The sequence below is a fragment of the Dipteris shenzhenensis genome, chromosome 10 (genome assembly GCF_047967505.1).
Source record: "Dipteris shenzhenensis isolate YYH24624 ecotype China chromosome 10, Dip_SZ_1.0, whole genome shotgun sequence".
NCBI classification, from domain to species: Eukaryota; Viridiplantae; Streptophyta; class Polypodiopsida; order Gleicheniales; family Dipteridaceae; genus Dipteris; species Dipteris shenzhenensis.
Window position 1 is genome coordinate 28,955,420 of NC_141605.1, and position 17,404 is coordinate 28,972,823.

Genomic DNA, 17,404 nt, shown 5'->3' on the forward strand with positions numbered 1-17,404 from the left:
TTGCTCGCTTTTGCCAAGATAAACATGTATCATTTCACCTACTTGTTGAGTGTTGTGCTTTGTAGTTTTGTGTCTACTTGAATAGATCATCTCACCCATTGCATCTCTGTGTGCAGGCTTGCCGGTCTACATGTCCCACACACAATAGAGCATGACATCTTCATGATGCAAAAATTTGGCACGGCAAATAGAGACATGCTCATGCGCTACTTTGACGACAAGGACAAAAGACTAGTGTTATGAAGGAGAGGAGTGGGTCCACTAAGGCTTGGTACAACTTGCCGACGGCTATTCTTGCACAATGTGTTTTCAGGGTAAGTGCTTCGGAAATATTTGTTCCTTGCATTGCAATGCTTTGTAAAAGCCACATGTTATCTAAAGAACTTGCGGGTGGTTCTTGTGCAAGAGGAGTACCAGCGTAAGTATCAAGAGGAGATGGACAAAGTGGACACCTCATCCCTGGCGCTAGAGGAGTTACAAAAAAAGGGATTGAGACTATGAGTTTTCTCAATCTATTTGAACTCTTGTAGTCATGGTTTTGGAGGGTGATAATTACAGTATGTTCATGGTTTTGAACCTTGTGGGTGATTATGTTGAGATCGAGATTGCATTATCTTTCTTGCTTTTACAAGATAGGTTTGCATTTTATTTCCATACCATTCAAGCTTGTTGTTTATGAATCATCTTTAAGATTGTTAATTATGGTTTTTGGAACAATGTTTGGGGGCTTTTATTACTGTAGCATTCTCTTCTTAATTACAGCAGGAGATACTTAGGATAGTGGACTGAAGAACATACAATTGTTCAAGTGAGGTTATGATAGATTACTTTATTCTTCAATGGAAATTATGACAGATCATTTTATTGTTATGGAACAATGTCTGTGGGCTGTAGATTTTTATTGTAGAATTCCTTCTTACTTAGAACACAAGATGCTTAAGAAGTGGGATGAAGGACATGTACCTGAGCTAGTGGACTAAAAAAGATATGCTTGTTCAAGGGAACTTGACATATCAATTTCTTGTTTTGGAATTATGTTTGGGGTCTGTAAAATTTGTTTCTTTTATCAATGCAGCATTCCAACTTATATACATGAAAGGTCTCGACATGCCTTTGTCTCCCAGAGCCAACGATGCGTTGTTTTTCTAGAGCCCTTCTTCCATTCCACGAGTAGTCACGTCTTAGATATAATGAGCAATGCGTCCTTATTGACACACGACAATCATCCCATTCTCATCAACTCACTAATAGATTGCACATTCTTGCACAAGTCAGAACATGAAAAACATCAGTCATCAATACCTTGTCATATACCAAGCTTGTCATAGGGAACATCAGTCACTCAAAATTTGAGCCTAGACTATGCCCGCTCACCTTAAACAGTGACCACTTGCCTAAAATGGTGACCGCTCTCCTAGGTCCGCTCGCCAAAACATTTTTCCCGCATAGTTAGACTGTTAGCATCATGTTTGTCTATAGAGTCACTCACCCTAGGGAGGTGTTGGATATTGAAGTTTAGTGTGAGTTCTAGAGTGGTAGAGTGAGTGTCCGTCACTTGTGTGAGTGTGAAGTGTCCTTAGGTCTAGATAGGATAAGTGTGCCATGTGTCACTTTCTTGTGTCTGTGTGTGTGTGTGTGTGTGCGTGCGTGCTTGTGTGGGATCCTCATAGGTCAAAAGATAGGGCTTACCCAACCTATTAAATTGGGGTTTGTACATATTTATCAAAAGATAGGGATTTGTACTTTGCCACAACTTCTGTGCCTTCATCATGTGACTGTATCTCCTCTCCTTCATCAACCGTGTTTTCTAGAACGGGCCTATTTCAAAACATTAATTTGTGAAGCTTTTGTTTTGCAAAACACTTAAGAAAATTACTGGAAGCTTCACAATCTAAAAATGACCACCAAAGGCTTGGACAACTACATCCAGGAGTTCAAGGATAGGGTTGCAAAAGTAGGCACCATGGCTGCAGCAGCAAACTATGCTTCTTTTGGGACTGCCAGATTGGTTATCACTCGGAGGTGCTTCAAAATCTTATCGACTATCTCGATGATGCCATACGCCAAACATACGATAAGCATGAAAGAGGCCACGAAAAGTGGCAAGGCCAAGGATTAGGACGGCCTTCAAGTGGAACCCATAATTCATGGAGCAGGGGTACTTGCTCCATCCTAGCCAAGGTTTTCAATGAATCCTTTTATAAAGGCTTTTCCACTTCTTCGACCATGAGTACAATCATACCCATTCAGAAGGCAAGGGATCCCATGGATGCATGTAACAACAGAACTATTATGGTTGGCCACTTGATGGCAGGGTGTATGGGAGGCATCCCTTGAGATACACATCAATGAGCATGCCAAGAGCATGGATATGCGGGCGACTCGGTACCCAGGCTTCAGACGATATTGATCCATACTAGGTACAATCTTCACTCTTGGAGACCTCATAGAGGAAGCTAAACACTGAAAAACACAGCGTTTACTATTGCTTTGTGGACTTCCAAAAAGGCTTTCAATTTAACATCATGAGCTTGCCTCATAGGGACTCCAACCCTTGTGTATCCCATAGATGTTATATGGGCAGTGACAACTATTTGACCTTTATATTAATGAGCTGGCCTCTTTTGTGGCCACTCTAGGAGGTCGAGATTCGACTCTCGCAAAGTTGCCATACCTATCCTGTTGTGCTAATCTCAGACACAACAAGGAAACTACAAATGGATATCACAGCTTTGGAGGTCTCTTGTGAGAGCCGAGACATGAGGGTAACCCCAGTCATGATCTTTAGAAATAACGACATTTCGCTTCGGTGTTATGCATTCAAGAGCCGATTGGGGTAGTCAGATCCCACAAGCATGGGTGTACTTTCACGAGTCCCAAGTTTACCATTAAACTTGTAGCACAAGCACATTTGACTAAAGAGCACGCTTCATTGTCAAGATTGGAGAGAAGATACTTCTTGACACACTTCAGCCATAGATGCTCTTTTTAATTCTCTAGTTCGACCAACAATCCTATATGCAGCTACCTTTTTATAGTAGACCTTATGAGTGGACTGGTTTTGAGAGATTGCAATTTTATTATGCTACCTCACAAGATTTGGAGAAGAGATGCACTCCACACAAGATTATCCTAGTAGAGTTTGGAGCAAGAATGCTCTACACAAACACCTAATTCCATATGATTACGTATCTAGACCAAGGTAGACAGTTCGGCTAGCGAGATGTAGGTTGAAAAAGACTCCCATGGAGGACCATCTCATTGTCTATGCAACTTGCAGTTGAGAAAGTGTGGTTCGCTCTTGTCTTCAAAAGGTTCCATGAAAGAAAAGAGGTGGAGGCCTTCTAGATTGAATTGCCCTCCACACATGCACAAGTAGGAATAGATACACATAAAAATATGAATTGCTGCAATCTGAAAATACCAATCACTTGCTACAAGCTCTCCTAGAAGTGGAGAGTGCACATTAAAAAATGCAGCAACTAACTAGCAACTAACTACAAATGCACAATGTAGCAAACCATTATAGAGGAGGTGAGGAGAGGAGCTTGCATAGATGATACCAAATGGTGATTCCAAGCCTCCCGATCCTATAGTCTCTTTCATTAAGCAACGATTGATATTGGGTGTGAAGGTTACTTGCTCCATGAGCAATCGACCTTTGACAATATCCTAACAAACCATTCTCACCCTTACATAGAAACTTTATTAAGTAGGTAAACGCATGGAATTAAGGAGCCTGACAAGTTCTACTAGGTATGTCTTAACCACAAATCCATATGCCGTTTTCCTTGATTTTGAAGAGTTGCTAAATCAATTTCGCTTGGCTTCTCATAGTAGCTAGGGATTCATTCCCATCCTGTGTGCACACTGACACAATGTGCCTGATCAACTGCATCACACACATGCCATTGATGCAACCCTACATCTGATTGGCTGCCATACACGAGTGACATGGTGAGTGCTTGCATGCGTGTGACACGTGGAAAGGCCACATGAGATAGACTAGTGGACTAGTACCATGTGGCAACCATTCCTTCATCCATGATAGGTATATGTGGGGATTGCCACATCACATGGCTCCTTGGAAATCTCTAACCCTTGTCCATGACCCAAGGATAATTAAGAAAACTAACTCCATAGTTTTTCATACACTCCGATGAATCAATAATGGATTCCACGCCCATGAAGTTGGAAAAACTCTCTTGCTTAATCCTGAGGAGAGATGATTCACCTCAAGTTGCTTTGTCCAAGCATGAAATACAAAATGCTTGGCCAATTTACTAGAGCTTTCATTATCGATCAACAACAAAGTTAAATTTGTTCGAATAAGTCCAATACCTATGGATCTTATCTAGCAGCAAGAGTTTGTATTGCAGCTCGAAGAAGCTTGTTCAATCCGTTGCCACCCCAACCAAGAAGGAGACAACCTGCTCCACCACTTGTCATCATGGCAAACCCAAATCCATTGGTGAAAGCCGCAAAGTTCGAAGGGAAGAAAGGACAAGACCCTAACAATCATGTAGGGCAGTTCGAGACCCAATGGATTGCGAGCAATTTCTAGGAACTAGCAGATGCAATAAAGAAGGAGCAGTTTGCAGCCGCAATGGAAGGGAGAGCAATGAGTTGAATGTACAAAAGTAACTCAATGTCTGATTACTTGGAACTTAGAGTACCATTGTTAATGAGGGATACCCAACCGCTAGCTTGTGTCCACTGATAGTATAGTTTCACTCACTTCCCAGGGACTAGTGATACTTGTAGGAAGAATAGACAAGAAAGAATGTGTCTTTTGATGAGGATCAAGCCTTGTTGGAAAAAGGAAAAAGCAAGCCTCATTCTGGTGGCCATCAGTCCAAGACTAATTCAGCACAGCCATCAAAGAAAAATATGGATAATGCAGGTCAGCCCAAAACAAAGGGTAAGTGCCATTACTGTAAGAAGCCTGGACACCATATCACTGAGTGTAGGAAGAGACTTAAGAAAGAAAGAAGCTGGAATGATAGTTTCATATTCCAATGCATCAAATGCAAACAAGGAAAGTGCTTCAAGCAAAGTATGTGTTGGTCCTTCTTGGTTAGCAGTTATGATGCCAATCAAGAGACTGTGTGAGTAATGCTTTAGCTGATATCTTGTATTTTGACAGTGTGATTTCCAAGCATCACTTCTAGGAAGAATTTATTTGCTGATTTACAGCCTGCCCCGTTGGCAACAAAGTGTCTTGTGCCAACAATTCTTCATACCTTGTGAAGGGAGTTGGAAAGATTTTTCTGTCATCAAGTGATGGAACTGATTTATGCCTTCCAGAGGCTTTTCGTGTGCCAGGGATTAAGAAAAACTTATTGTCAGTTTCCTCTTTAGGAGGACGTTACGGTTTTGCTTATAAGGATGATAATTGCATTGTCACAGATATATAAAAGGACTAAAAGACAGTCAGTACGACACTTTAAATCAGATTTTGTACCAGCTGGACAAACATGACACAGCAGGTCAAATGCATGGATGCCATTAGTAACTTCTACAATGAAATGCAAAATTATGGCAAGCAAGATTTGGACATGTGAACTATGGAAGTTTATAGTACAAAATATGCCTTCTTTGGAGACCGCTGCAATAGGGTGCATTTTGGTAAAGATATACAGAAATGCATTTCCGAGGGATGAATTTGCTAGAGTTGAAAGAAAATTGCAGCTCATACATAGTGATGTGTGTGGTCCTATGAGGGCACCATCTTTGGGACAACATTTGTATCTTGTGCCATTCATATATGATTTTTCATATTCTCATGGGTCTATCCCTCAAAAGAAAATCAGATGTCTTCCAATGCTTGAAGCAATTTGTGACCATGGTTAAATTTCAGTCTGGAGGCAAAGTGCAGAACAAACAGAGGGGTTTTTGTTTCCTGATTGGACATCTCCAAATATATGAGTTCATAGGCCTTTGTCTGCTGAGTGGCGTGGCCATTGTGTTTGTGAGATAGATAGTTGTGTCTTAGGGGTCTTCTATGTCAAGATGGCTGCCAATTAGATAGACAAGACTTATGGCAGAGAAACAGTATCCCAGAATAAGAAGCAAAAGCATGTAGTGGGTCCAGATGGCCCTGTTCATGCCTCCCATGAGGTGCAGCTGGCTGGTTTTTCAGGTTATATTGAGGTCTTTAAAGACACTAGGAAAGTTTGAAAGGAGCATGCCCATACGGTCGGCATCTCAGTTGAGGTTGATGAAATTGTTGATCCGGTTAGGGAGATGGACATTGGTTGACATGGACATTTGGGGGTTGCTTTGTGTAGAAGGTGCATTACACAGCCAAGGGTTTTTTTGAAGTCATTATGGCATATAAACAACATAAGCAAATGCTTTTGGAACATTCTCTTCTTGCAGCATATTGTGGGACATGGATGTCCCATGCCATAATATTATTTTGTGCTATGAATAATGTTGCAATGGGTAGTGCTCTTTATAAGCTTAACTGGGGATCTCTTCGCTAGTGCTTGTTTGGAATGCCGAAAATTTGGGCACATGGCCTCACAATATCCTGCTTTGCACAAGATGTCTCTGCAAGCAATGCCTAATGAAGTGCAAAACAAGGATGCCCCTTGTTTTGCACTGAGGTGGAGAAAACGGTTGCAGCAGATCTAGGCATGCAAACTCCCCCTTGGTCAATAGGTTTTCTTCTGGCGAGTCGTGCTTGGCGTTCTTCCACCTGGACAAAACTTGGCATGCTGACATATTGCTCTTGCTACTTGTGCTGATATCTGTCTCCGCCTGAGCCTATGCCTCATCTTTTTTGGCATTGCCTTGAACCTTGTGACTTCTTGTTTTTCCTATAGCAATGTTTTCAGGCACGTTTTTTCTATTGCTTGCTTTGGCAAGCAATTCTGGCTGTTTGGGGTTCACGTGTTAGGACTGATTGTACAATGCATTGTTCAAGGAGACAACGGGTGGGACGATACATCGTGGATGATTCAAGGTAAAGAACTAGTGATATACTGGGAGGACTTTGATTTCAATTCTACTCATTGTGCGGTGATTGAGCTACTTGCTGCATCAGAGGTAATTAAAAGGGTGACATTCTTCCAAGGGTGGGATGTTCCCCAAGATTGGGGGGAGATTTGGCGCATCTGTTTATTAATTCCTATGGATAAGCTCGTTTTGAATGATTTCTTCTCGATCTCACTACAAAGGTTTCTAGGGCTCAGCTATGGTTGGTAATGTTTCGACCAAGGAAAAACAATATGATCTTTTCTTTACTTGGGTTCACTATTGGGCACTAGAGGCTCTATGGAATGAATAAAACCATAGGGTCTTTGGTGATCCTTCCTTGCCAAGTTGCCACGTATCACTTCTTTCGGGCATCTTTACGGCGATCGTCATTCGACTCTCTGCACACACAAGATCTCGATTGTCCTGCTTTCTTGTCATATAATGGCGACTTTTGATTTATAGCTGCATCCCCCCTCCTCGGGGACTGCTTTTTGTAATATGAATACAAATACATTTCACCTAAAAAAAGAAAGTATGTATGTATGTCTATATGTCTATATACATCCCCCCATCAACGGATAAGGCCATAGAGGAGGATAGGGCTAGCCAAGGTAGGCGGAGGTGACCGTCGAAGGAGGAGCTGAAATCCCTGACTCTATGTAGATAAGTGATAGCCTGGAAAGCCGCATCGAGCTGTAGGGGTGAGGCGCCGAACTCTGCTAGAATGATCTGGTGTGGTACCGATGGTTTGCTGCGGATCATCTGAGCAAACATCAGTATCTATAGGCGCTCGACTCGAGCCCACTCTGTGTCTGAAAGGTCGGCTCCCCACCACGGGCTACCATACATGCCTGCTGGGCGGACCAAAGAATCAAAAAGGAGAGACTTGGTCCGCCGGTCCTGGAAGTGGGAGTGGTAGCCCAGCCCCCCCCCCAACACACACACGCAAGTGTGCACAGCCCAGCCCCCCCCCACACACACATGCAAGTGTGCACACGTTGAGTAAACAGTGGAATCTATCTCCCGGACACAAACAATCATAAAGAGAGCTAAGCCCAGCCCCCCCCCACACACACGCGCGCAAGTGTGCACAGGTTGAGGAACGCATGCTCATATCCAAAATTTTACGCAACTCTTATCCGGGGGGGGTTATTTCTTTCACATGCTCATATCCACAATTTTACACAATAATACCTCATCTTTATCAGGCTAGAACAATCCAGTCCACTTTGGGGTAAGGATATGCATTGGTGCTGTGGTTGAAACTATCTCATGAAGCCATGTGGGGAGATATTATAGGTGGATCGATTGGGGATACACTAGGAGCTTGTATCACAAAGTGCTCGGCTCTCATTGTAAGCATGGAGAGGCTGAGAGGAAAGTTCTCTTATTTTGTCAATTGTGGAGGATCATGGTGAGGGTGGTAAAGGAGCTAGACCAAACCAATCATGAAGGCTAGAATTAGGAGTGATAAAGGAGCCAGACTGAACCAATTATGGGGCCGAGAATTAGGATTGGCAATAACTCGTGTCTTGGGCCAGGAGAAGGTGTATTAGAAGAGATAGTGATCACTAGGGATCTAAAAGTCCCAGATAGAGGGCCAGAGGACCTGCTGCTGGAGGAGTGGAGGGACCTGCTAACTTCTCAAAGAGATGGATTGTCCTCTGAGCCTCATCCTGAAGGGTCCTTGAAACTCTGTTAGGAATATATCTTTACCATATCCAAAATTTCACTTCATATTTATCAGGCTAGATGGAGCTGTGTAAATAATTCGCAGATGGGCAGTCCTAGGTAGAGACAGAGCCATGAAATGATGGAATGGAAAGGCCTCGAGTTCATTTCCCATCCTAGTCCTTGATCTATGCCCAAAAGGAAGCAAGAGAGCGAAGCGAGATGCGCTCTATGTAGCAACCATTTTGGCTCTCACATCACACTATATGTGACCCCTTCACTCCAGGATAGCTTAAAAATACTTCCCATTCTCATGACTATAAAAGGCCATGATAAGAAAAAGTGGCTTGATATTACAACACCACGCATAAAAACATATTATGTTGTTTATCGTCTAAGACATGCAAATGCTAATACTTACTGTAGAAAAATAGGCAGCAATCTAGCATTATTTGAGAGAGACTCCACAATGATGGCCATTTACAATGTGATCTAAGCTTTCCGGAAAGTTACTTGATGCTCTTTGAAATTCCATTGAAAAAGGATGAAGCCCCAGGGCCTGTGTGTGTGTTGGGGGGGTGGGGTGGGGGGGGTGTAATACAAACCAAATAATAATAATAATTGTGTGTGTTGGTGTGGGTGTGGGAAGAGGAGACCCGGGTTGGTGGAAGGTCGTCAGATTTAAGTCATGAAAAACACACCGCATGATGAAGGTCCCATCTACGAGCTCTCCATAGTACTTTTTGTTGTGGCATTACTTTTAAACCCTCACCGCCCGCATGTGATAATGTAGGTCTGAGATTAGCCACGGGCTCCTCTATAGAAACTTGCTTTGTGATGTCGTTCTCAAAATAAATCATGCCTGCAAAATAAAAAAGGCAGTTCTCACATGTTAAATAGAAAGAAAAGACTCCCGTCTTTAGAAATGAACAGACTTCAAGGTCAAGCCCATGAGAGAAAACAAAAGATTATGCACAAAGGTAAATTAGTATACATACCCATAAAAGCGCTGGGTTTTGAACCCAATACCTGCTAAGATGTAAAACCAACAAGCAAGACAGAGAGGGAGAAAGAAATGAAGAAATAAAGAATGAAAGATATATTAAGATCTTCTGGAGGCCTCACGGGCCTATGAGACAAAGTACAGCCAAAAAAGTTCCTCATAGGCTGCCATGGGCTGGTGCAAGGGCTCGCTAAGGCCATTGCTCAGTGCTATACTGAAACCAAAATCCTAAACTTAAAAATCCAAAAAAAAAAGATTTGTACCTTGACTATGTAGGAATGCCTATCATGGTGCGGTCCTCCAGTGGGATACAGGGCTGACTCGTATCTGTCTCTGTCAACTCATCTCTCGATGAGCTGGAAGGCATGGCCTGAAGATCTCTGTATGCCACCAGTGGGCCATATCAAGGGTGATATCTCACCTTTGAAAATCCCTTTTGAGTAAGACCGAGATAGACTAGACCTCAGTCGTGCATGCTCTGTTTTGTGTCTACATTGTGCACGGTCTCTGTGACTCTAGCTCCACTGCTCCTCATCTCCTCTTCCTACTAATCCACTCTATCATCATCTCGTCTCCTCTTCCTGCTAGTCCACTCTATCCTCACAGCCATATCAAGATTGACACCTCGCCTCTGGCAGTCCCCTCTGAGTAGAGCTGGGTTGGGCTGGACCTCCATTGTGCATACTCTGTTCAACCTCTATATCGTGTGTGGTCTCAAAGTCTCTGAGTCCACAGCTCCTTGTCGGCTCTTCCCATTGATCCACTCTTTCCTCATATCAGCTAGCCCCTTCTCCTCCACACCACTATGTCCTGAGGCTGACTCAAATGCATAGAAATATGTTGACGTGTCGCTGCGCTCAATCTGTCTCTGTCTCCTATGGCATTCTCCCCTGGTACTGTCTGCTCTGTCTCAGTAGGGTCTCTCTGTGAATAAAATGGAGCCTAACGCAAACCTAGTCATGAAAATGGATCAGTCAAGAGTCACCAAACCGGTGCCCCTCTTGAAAGAGACAATGGTATCATCCACAAATCTCATAGCAGATTGGACACAGATCTCATAGCAAATTGGAAAAGTACACAATAAATGATCCTATCTCCATCTCCTCTAGTGTGCATAACCAACAGATCATTGCTCTTTAGGTGTGCCTGCGGCTCTCTCTGCCTTGATCCTCAGCTGATGGGAGAAGGCCCGCATCAGTCCAATGGCAACCTTGAACGCATGTGAGACTCATCTCTAGTACTGAGGTCTAATAATCACTCCATCCTCTGATACTCTCAAAAAGTGTTCGTGATAGAGCTGGATATCTCGGTGGGGAACTCCTCGTTCCTCCCCAAGTCCGTGACGTATAGAGCTGGAGTAGATCCAAGCGTATGACATGGTCAATCTCATCTTGTAGGAGCATGGGGGATGGGGCATCCAGGCTGTATTGGAAGGGCGGAGTCAGTCCATATGTGTGTGTGTGTGTGTGTGTGTGTGTGTTCTCTGAACACCCTGACTGGCACACCATCTGGTTATGAGTGCGTATTACGCTGTGCTAACCCCTCTCTTGGCTAGTTGTCTTGATAACTAGCCGAGAGATGGTAAGATTGGATTAAGATCCTCTTGAGACCCTTCAGGATCTATGGGATTGGTGACCAGTATTAACCTAACAGAGGTCAATTACATCCATTCTACAAAGCTTTCTGTTATTTGTCGAGCTAGTTTATATGCTAGCCCGAGGGCTTTGATGTGGTGCTCCAAGACCTCATTTAGGTAGCTTCCAGGCCTTTGGGCAGGCTGTTCTAGTAGAATTTTCAGGCTACCCCTGCTGCCAATATGCTCTTTTCTGACCAGCGCATATGCTCGTCATCTCAAGAGCACGTGTTGATCATCTTCTACCTCCCCAATTGGGCAGATTTTGCACATCCTTTCCACTCTCCGTGCACATCTGTCCATCTCCACCTCTAGATCATGTGAGTTGGTTCTTATTTTGCAAATTAAATGCCTTTTTAGCATTGAGATATCTTCCCAAAGATATTTCTGCATTTCATACCTGTCCATCGGGTTAATCTCCTGCTTAAATCTACATTTGTGTTCCTATGTCTAATTCCAGCCGAGTCTTTTGATAAATTAGCAGTTTTTATGCCCCATAGCTCCATCATTCGTCCTCATCTTGTACCAGCCCGTGGTCTTTGTAGCCTCCATGGCTGGTCTTTGTAGCCTGCATGGCTTTATGTGGTATCTGATGTGCATCCATCTTCCCGAGTTTGTTGAGGTAACCCATGAATTGGCATAATGCTTCCCCCTCCCATGGTATCGTACCAGTGTCTACTTGTAGGATGGGATAGGGTGTTTGTGCCTTGACCCCTAGCTCTTACGCTCTTATTGGGCTTTGCTTGAGGATGTGCGTGATGAGTTGCCTTTTTCTCAGTATGTGAGTCTTAAGCGTGAGGATGCCCTCCTGTGAGAAGAAGTTCATGCATTGTTTCTATTCTTTTCCAATATACTCTGGAAAGCCCGGGTCCCCAAGTTGGACACCCATAGAGGATCAATGTTTGCACAAGCATAGTGTATAGAAATTTTCTCATCTCCCATAGCTATTTGTATGTGGTGACTGTTTCCAAGGACTATCCTTCAAATGAGAAATCCACCTGTTTCTTTCGACTCCCAATCACCATTACCTTTATTTTCTTTATGTTGACCTGCATACTTGAGCACTTGCAGAAATTGCTTAACGCATCAAAGTGTGTTTGCATTTCCCTCTTATCCTTTGCAAAGAAAACAACATCATCCGCATATATGAGCAATAATAAGGCATAGCAAACAACTTGGAGTCCTCTGCTACTTGTTTTCATCCAATCTTCCAATTCATCTATGAAGAGGCCAAAAAGAGTCGGCATCCCTGCTTGACCCCTATGTTGCTACTTATGATAAACTTTTCCCTAGAACAGGCCAAAGGTTGCACTAACTCGGCTAGTACCTTCTTGTAAAGTTGGTTGAGGCTTTCCTTACATGAATTTCCCACAAACAGATTGCCTTGCCGAAGGCTTTTGCTGATTAATATTAGTTATCTGGAGCATGCTGACTTTAAAGCCTTGGTCTCTGATGCTATTCAGCCTCTCTCTCGTCAGATATGCATTGGTTTGGATTATGCCTGGCAGGCTTTTGTTGCTCGGATGCAAGCAGTTATTCGAGATTATGGCAAATCCTATATGCAAGCCACAAGGGAGACTGTAGCACATGCCAAATTTACTTGTCAGAGTTTGACTAAGCTTGCTCATCTTCACCCTTTGTCTTCAGAGGAAAGCATGCTCTTATGTCAGGCTCAATTCTCTCTTCAATCCAATGATCGCAGAAAGCTTGCTAAATAGGAAACTCAATCCAGACAATGGGCATTTTTGGATAAAAGCTGCTCTTCCAAGCAATTTTTTAAGAGTTTACACTATAAAAAACAGGCTGCCAATATCTGTCGGATCCGGATGCCTAATGGTTCTTGGTCAACATCTCGTTCAGAGCTTGCTGATTTATGTGTGCAGCACTTCTCCACTCATTTTGGGCATCTGGATACTCTTTCTCCTCAGGTCGTGTCTACACGTCAGCTTCTTTTGAAACATATTCATCCAATTCTGTCTTATGCTCAAGCTTTGGAGCTTGAACATCCCTTCACTGAAACGAAATTGTCTGATGCACTGAGATCCTGTGGCAGATGGAAACTTCCAGGATGGGATGGTCTCACCGTTGAATTTTTTCTTGCATTCTGGGATCTTCTGAAATTCACCTTGCTGCAAATGGTAAATATAGCATGGCGAAATCAGCAGATGCCTATGTCATGGAAAAAGGGTCTTCTCAAGCTGATTCCAAAAAAGCAGCTATGTGATTCACTTGGTGATTGGAGGCCAATCACACTCATGCCAGTCATTTACAAGATCATTGCCAAAATGGTGGTTGATCGGATTAAAGGTTATTTGCATGATGGGTTGCATCCCTCCCAATATGGCTTTGTTCTACGTCGCCATATCACAGATAACATTGCCAATGCTTATAATGGGATTGAATATGCCAAATACACTCAGCAGGATGTTCTACTCTTGCAGGTAGATATTGCAAAAGCCTTTGACACAGTTTAATGGGATTTCATCTTGCAACCTATGCGAGCTTTGGGGTTTGGACAAAAAATGCAGCAACTTATTTACTAGCTTTACAGAGATAGCAATGCGGCTTGCATTCTTTCTAGGGATATCTCTGATGAGTGGACTCTTCGTTGTCCGTCCGCCAGGGATGCCCTCTCAGTGCTTTACTGTATGCCATTGCTACTCATCCTATGCTGCAATATATTGATCATCTTGTGGCTACAGGATCACTTTATGGCTTGGAATTGGATGCTAATTGCAGCATTGGTTGCTCAAGCTTATGCTGATGATTCTTTCTTTACCCCGAAGAATACGCCCCATGATATTGGTGCCTTGATGCAGGCCCTCTCTGTTATGGTTTGGCAACTGGTCTTCATGTTAATTTTTAGAAGTCTAAGCTGCTCCCTTTGCATTCCAAAGACTGGCATAGTCTATTATGGCCCCGGGATATCATTCCACCCACTCAGTTTGTTCGTCATCTTGGTTACCCTTTGGGGTGGGAACTCACTCGCCAACAACAAACTGATTGGGTTTTGGCTAAGCTTCAGAAAAAGCTTGAGTATTGGAAACTGGCAACCTAGCCTTTGTGTTGAGAGTTCACGCTCAACATCATGCGATCACATGTGCATAGCACCATCATGTGATCATATGTGCATAGCACTAACCTTGTAGAGTGCTATAAAGGAAAGGGTTAGATCCCTTAACCCTAACCCTAAATGGGTTTGTATATATTCTATTTTTTCAACTAAATCTAGTGTACAATTAGTCATTTGTGGTGTGTTGTCTAGCTGTGCTCTCTCTTCTCATCTCCACTCTTCTCCTCTCCCCTCTTCATATTTTGTCATGGTATCAAAGCTTCCTTACCTTCCGCTGAGGCATTGCGATCCTTGAGAGCGTGAGAGAGATTGTGAGATTGAGAGTTCTGTTGAGTGATCGTGAGTTTCTTCCGTTCACTTCCATTTAGAGAATTTCCGTCCATTGGTGAGATAATTCCCTCAGTCATTTCTTTTGCAAGAGTTCTTTTGAGATAATTCCGTCAGTCATTTCTTTTGCCTGATCTGATTCGGTCCGTAGCTCAGTGGCTTCTTCAGCAGATCCTACAAGCAAGCCTCCTCACATATAGCCTTGATAAGAGTTTGAGTATCAAGTGATAGCCTAGCGGCTCTCACTTATTTCTATTTTCTAAGATATTGTATGGAATTGAGAGAATGAGTGGAATGGATTATTGTAAATACCATAGGTATGATTTATAAATACCTTGGTATGGGGTAAGAGTTATTTGTGTATGGGATATTATGGGGTTTTGACAAAATAGGAAGAGTGAGTCATATAAAGAGGTGGGCTCATGTCCATGTGTTCCAATAATATAAGAGATATCACATGCCAAGCGTGTGGAAGGCATGTGGAGGAGTGTGGAGTCAAGAGGAATCCTTCTAGAATTCCTATGTGGAATAAGGAGGATGTGGACATATGGAAAAGAGAGGGTCCCTATGGGCTCCATGTGGAGAGACTCTTGACTTCATCAATATTTTAAGAGTCTTGAGCATCTTTTGATGAGACACATGGCAAGAGTAGCCAAAAAGGACATGGATGGTGACATACGGGCTTATGTGATTAATGGGGAAATGAATCTACAGGCAGCAATTGTAAATGGGTGAAGTAGGGTGACAAAATCTCTATAAAAGGAGCCCTCCTCTCCTTTGTTCATGAATCTCTTCCACCATTAGGCCTCATGTTGTTGTAGCTCTAGTCTCCTCAAGCCTCTTCCATGAGTCTTCTCTCCCTCTTGTAGATATTCTCTTATGTAGACTCGTGAGTCCATCTCTCTCTAGTTTATTCTCTCTCTATGAGTAGTCTTGGAGCTTCCGCTCCCTCTTGTATGTATGAAATCTCTTCTTCTCCCTTGTGTTTGTAGTATTTTGAGTGTATTTGAGTGGAGTCTTACTCTCATGGCGATAAAAGTCACTTCTTATCATTTTCCTTGAGTCTCCATTCCTTTTCTCCATTCCTATGTTCTTTTCTCTCTCTATTCAAGTCAAGAAGAATTTGAGGACGCTCCAAAAAAGAAAGTCGCTCGATTTTTCGTGCTCTATGCGCTTGTCACATCACGCGCACATTTCGGCGCAAGTTACACTCACATTTGAGCCTCGCCAACAAAACCACTTCCTTCACACACATTCGCCTCTACATCGACGCATCTGACCTAGCACTTAAAAAGAATAAAAGAAAAGGAATTATTTCATCGATCGACGGTTGGTATAGATCTAGATCAGAGTAGACTAGATCGCCATAGAGGGGACGCTTTGAATTTCCTCAAGTTGCCAATCTATGCCATGCCTCAAATTCCCGACTAGCACCTACTCGGAGTAAGTCCATACACTCACATACGGTTTCACATCATTACATTACCTAAAACCTTACGTTCATCAATTCAGTGAGTAGACTTGAGAGAGTACAGAGGCAATGCAGATTGTTTCAATGGGCAGATAGCACTTGATTTCACACACACATGCCACCATTGTCAAGCCTATTCGGCTATCTCACGGCATTGTGCACATCATTTCAGCCTTGTAAAGCCTCTTGGCTATTCCCGGCATCATTTGCCACAAGCCTTGTAATACAGATCAGATTTCTCAATGGTTATCTAGACGAGGAAGTCTACATGCAACAACCAACAGATTATGTTGAACCAGGAAAGGAGAATAAGGTTTGCCATCTCAAGAAAAGTCTCTACGGATTAAAGCAAGCACCCAGAAGTTGGTACAGCAGAATCGACAAGTATTTTGATGATCTGGGATACATGAAATCCAATGCAGATCATACTCTCTACTACAAAGTTCAAGGGGAAGACATTACTATTGCACTTTTATACGTAGATGACCCGATTGTGACAGGAAGCAAGGATAGCTTCATCAAAAAATTGAAGCAAGACTTATCTGCAGAGTTCGAAATGAAAGATCTTAGACTTATGCACTATTGTCTTGGAATTGAGTTCTGGAGAGATTCAGATAGCACATTCATGAGTCAGCTCAAGTATGTTGACAATCTCTTGAAGAAGTTTCATATGGCAGATTGCAGGATTGCAACCACTCCTATGGAACAGAGTTTGAAACTTACTAAAGATTCAGAAAAGCCTACAGTCAATGATAGGTACTACAGGCAGCTCATTGGATCTCTTATATATCTGACAATCACACGACCAGATATTTGTTATGCAGTAAGTTCGCTAGCACAGTTTATGGCAAATCCAAAACAATCTCACTGGAATGCAGCCAAAAGAGTCTTGAGATACATCAGAGGTACAAGACAGTTTCGGATAGAATACAAAGGAAGTCATCCATGGTTGCATGGATACTGTGACAGTGACTATGCCGGAGATCATGAGACCAGGAGATCGACACATGGATATGCATTTTTCCTTGGTCAAGGTGCTATATCATGGTTGTCACACAAACAACCAACTGTTTCTTTGTCTTCGACTGAAGCAAAATATAGAGTGCTCACTACAGGTGCATGTGAGGCTATATGGCTCAGAAGACTATTATCAGAAACAGATTACTTTAATGAGTCAAAGCCAACAACAATATACTGTGATAATCAATCGGCTCAAGCATTGGCTAAGAATTCAGTATATCA

General features: G+C 42.8%; 1 protein-coding gene across 3 annotated transcripts in view; it reads right to left on the reverse strand.

The window, feature by feature from the left end:
* The window catches only part of LOC147897659 (uncharacterized), a 132,557-nt gene that overhangs the window by 22,250 nt on the left and 92,903 nt on the right, over window positions 1-17,404 (reverse strand). For all 3 annotated transcript variants that reach the window (XM_087380429.1, XM_087380428.1, XM_087380430.1), the window contains exon 7: window positions 9,357-9,517. In XM_087380429.1, the coding sequence (XP_087236555.1) occupies window positions 9,357-9,517 (161 nt within the window). The remainder of the gene's footprint in view (window positions 1-9,356; window positions 9,518-17,404) is intronic.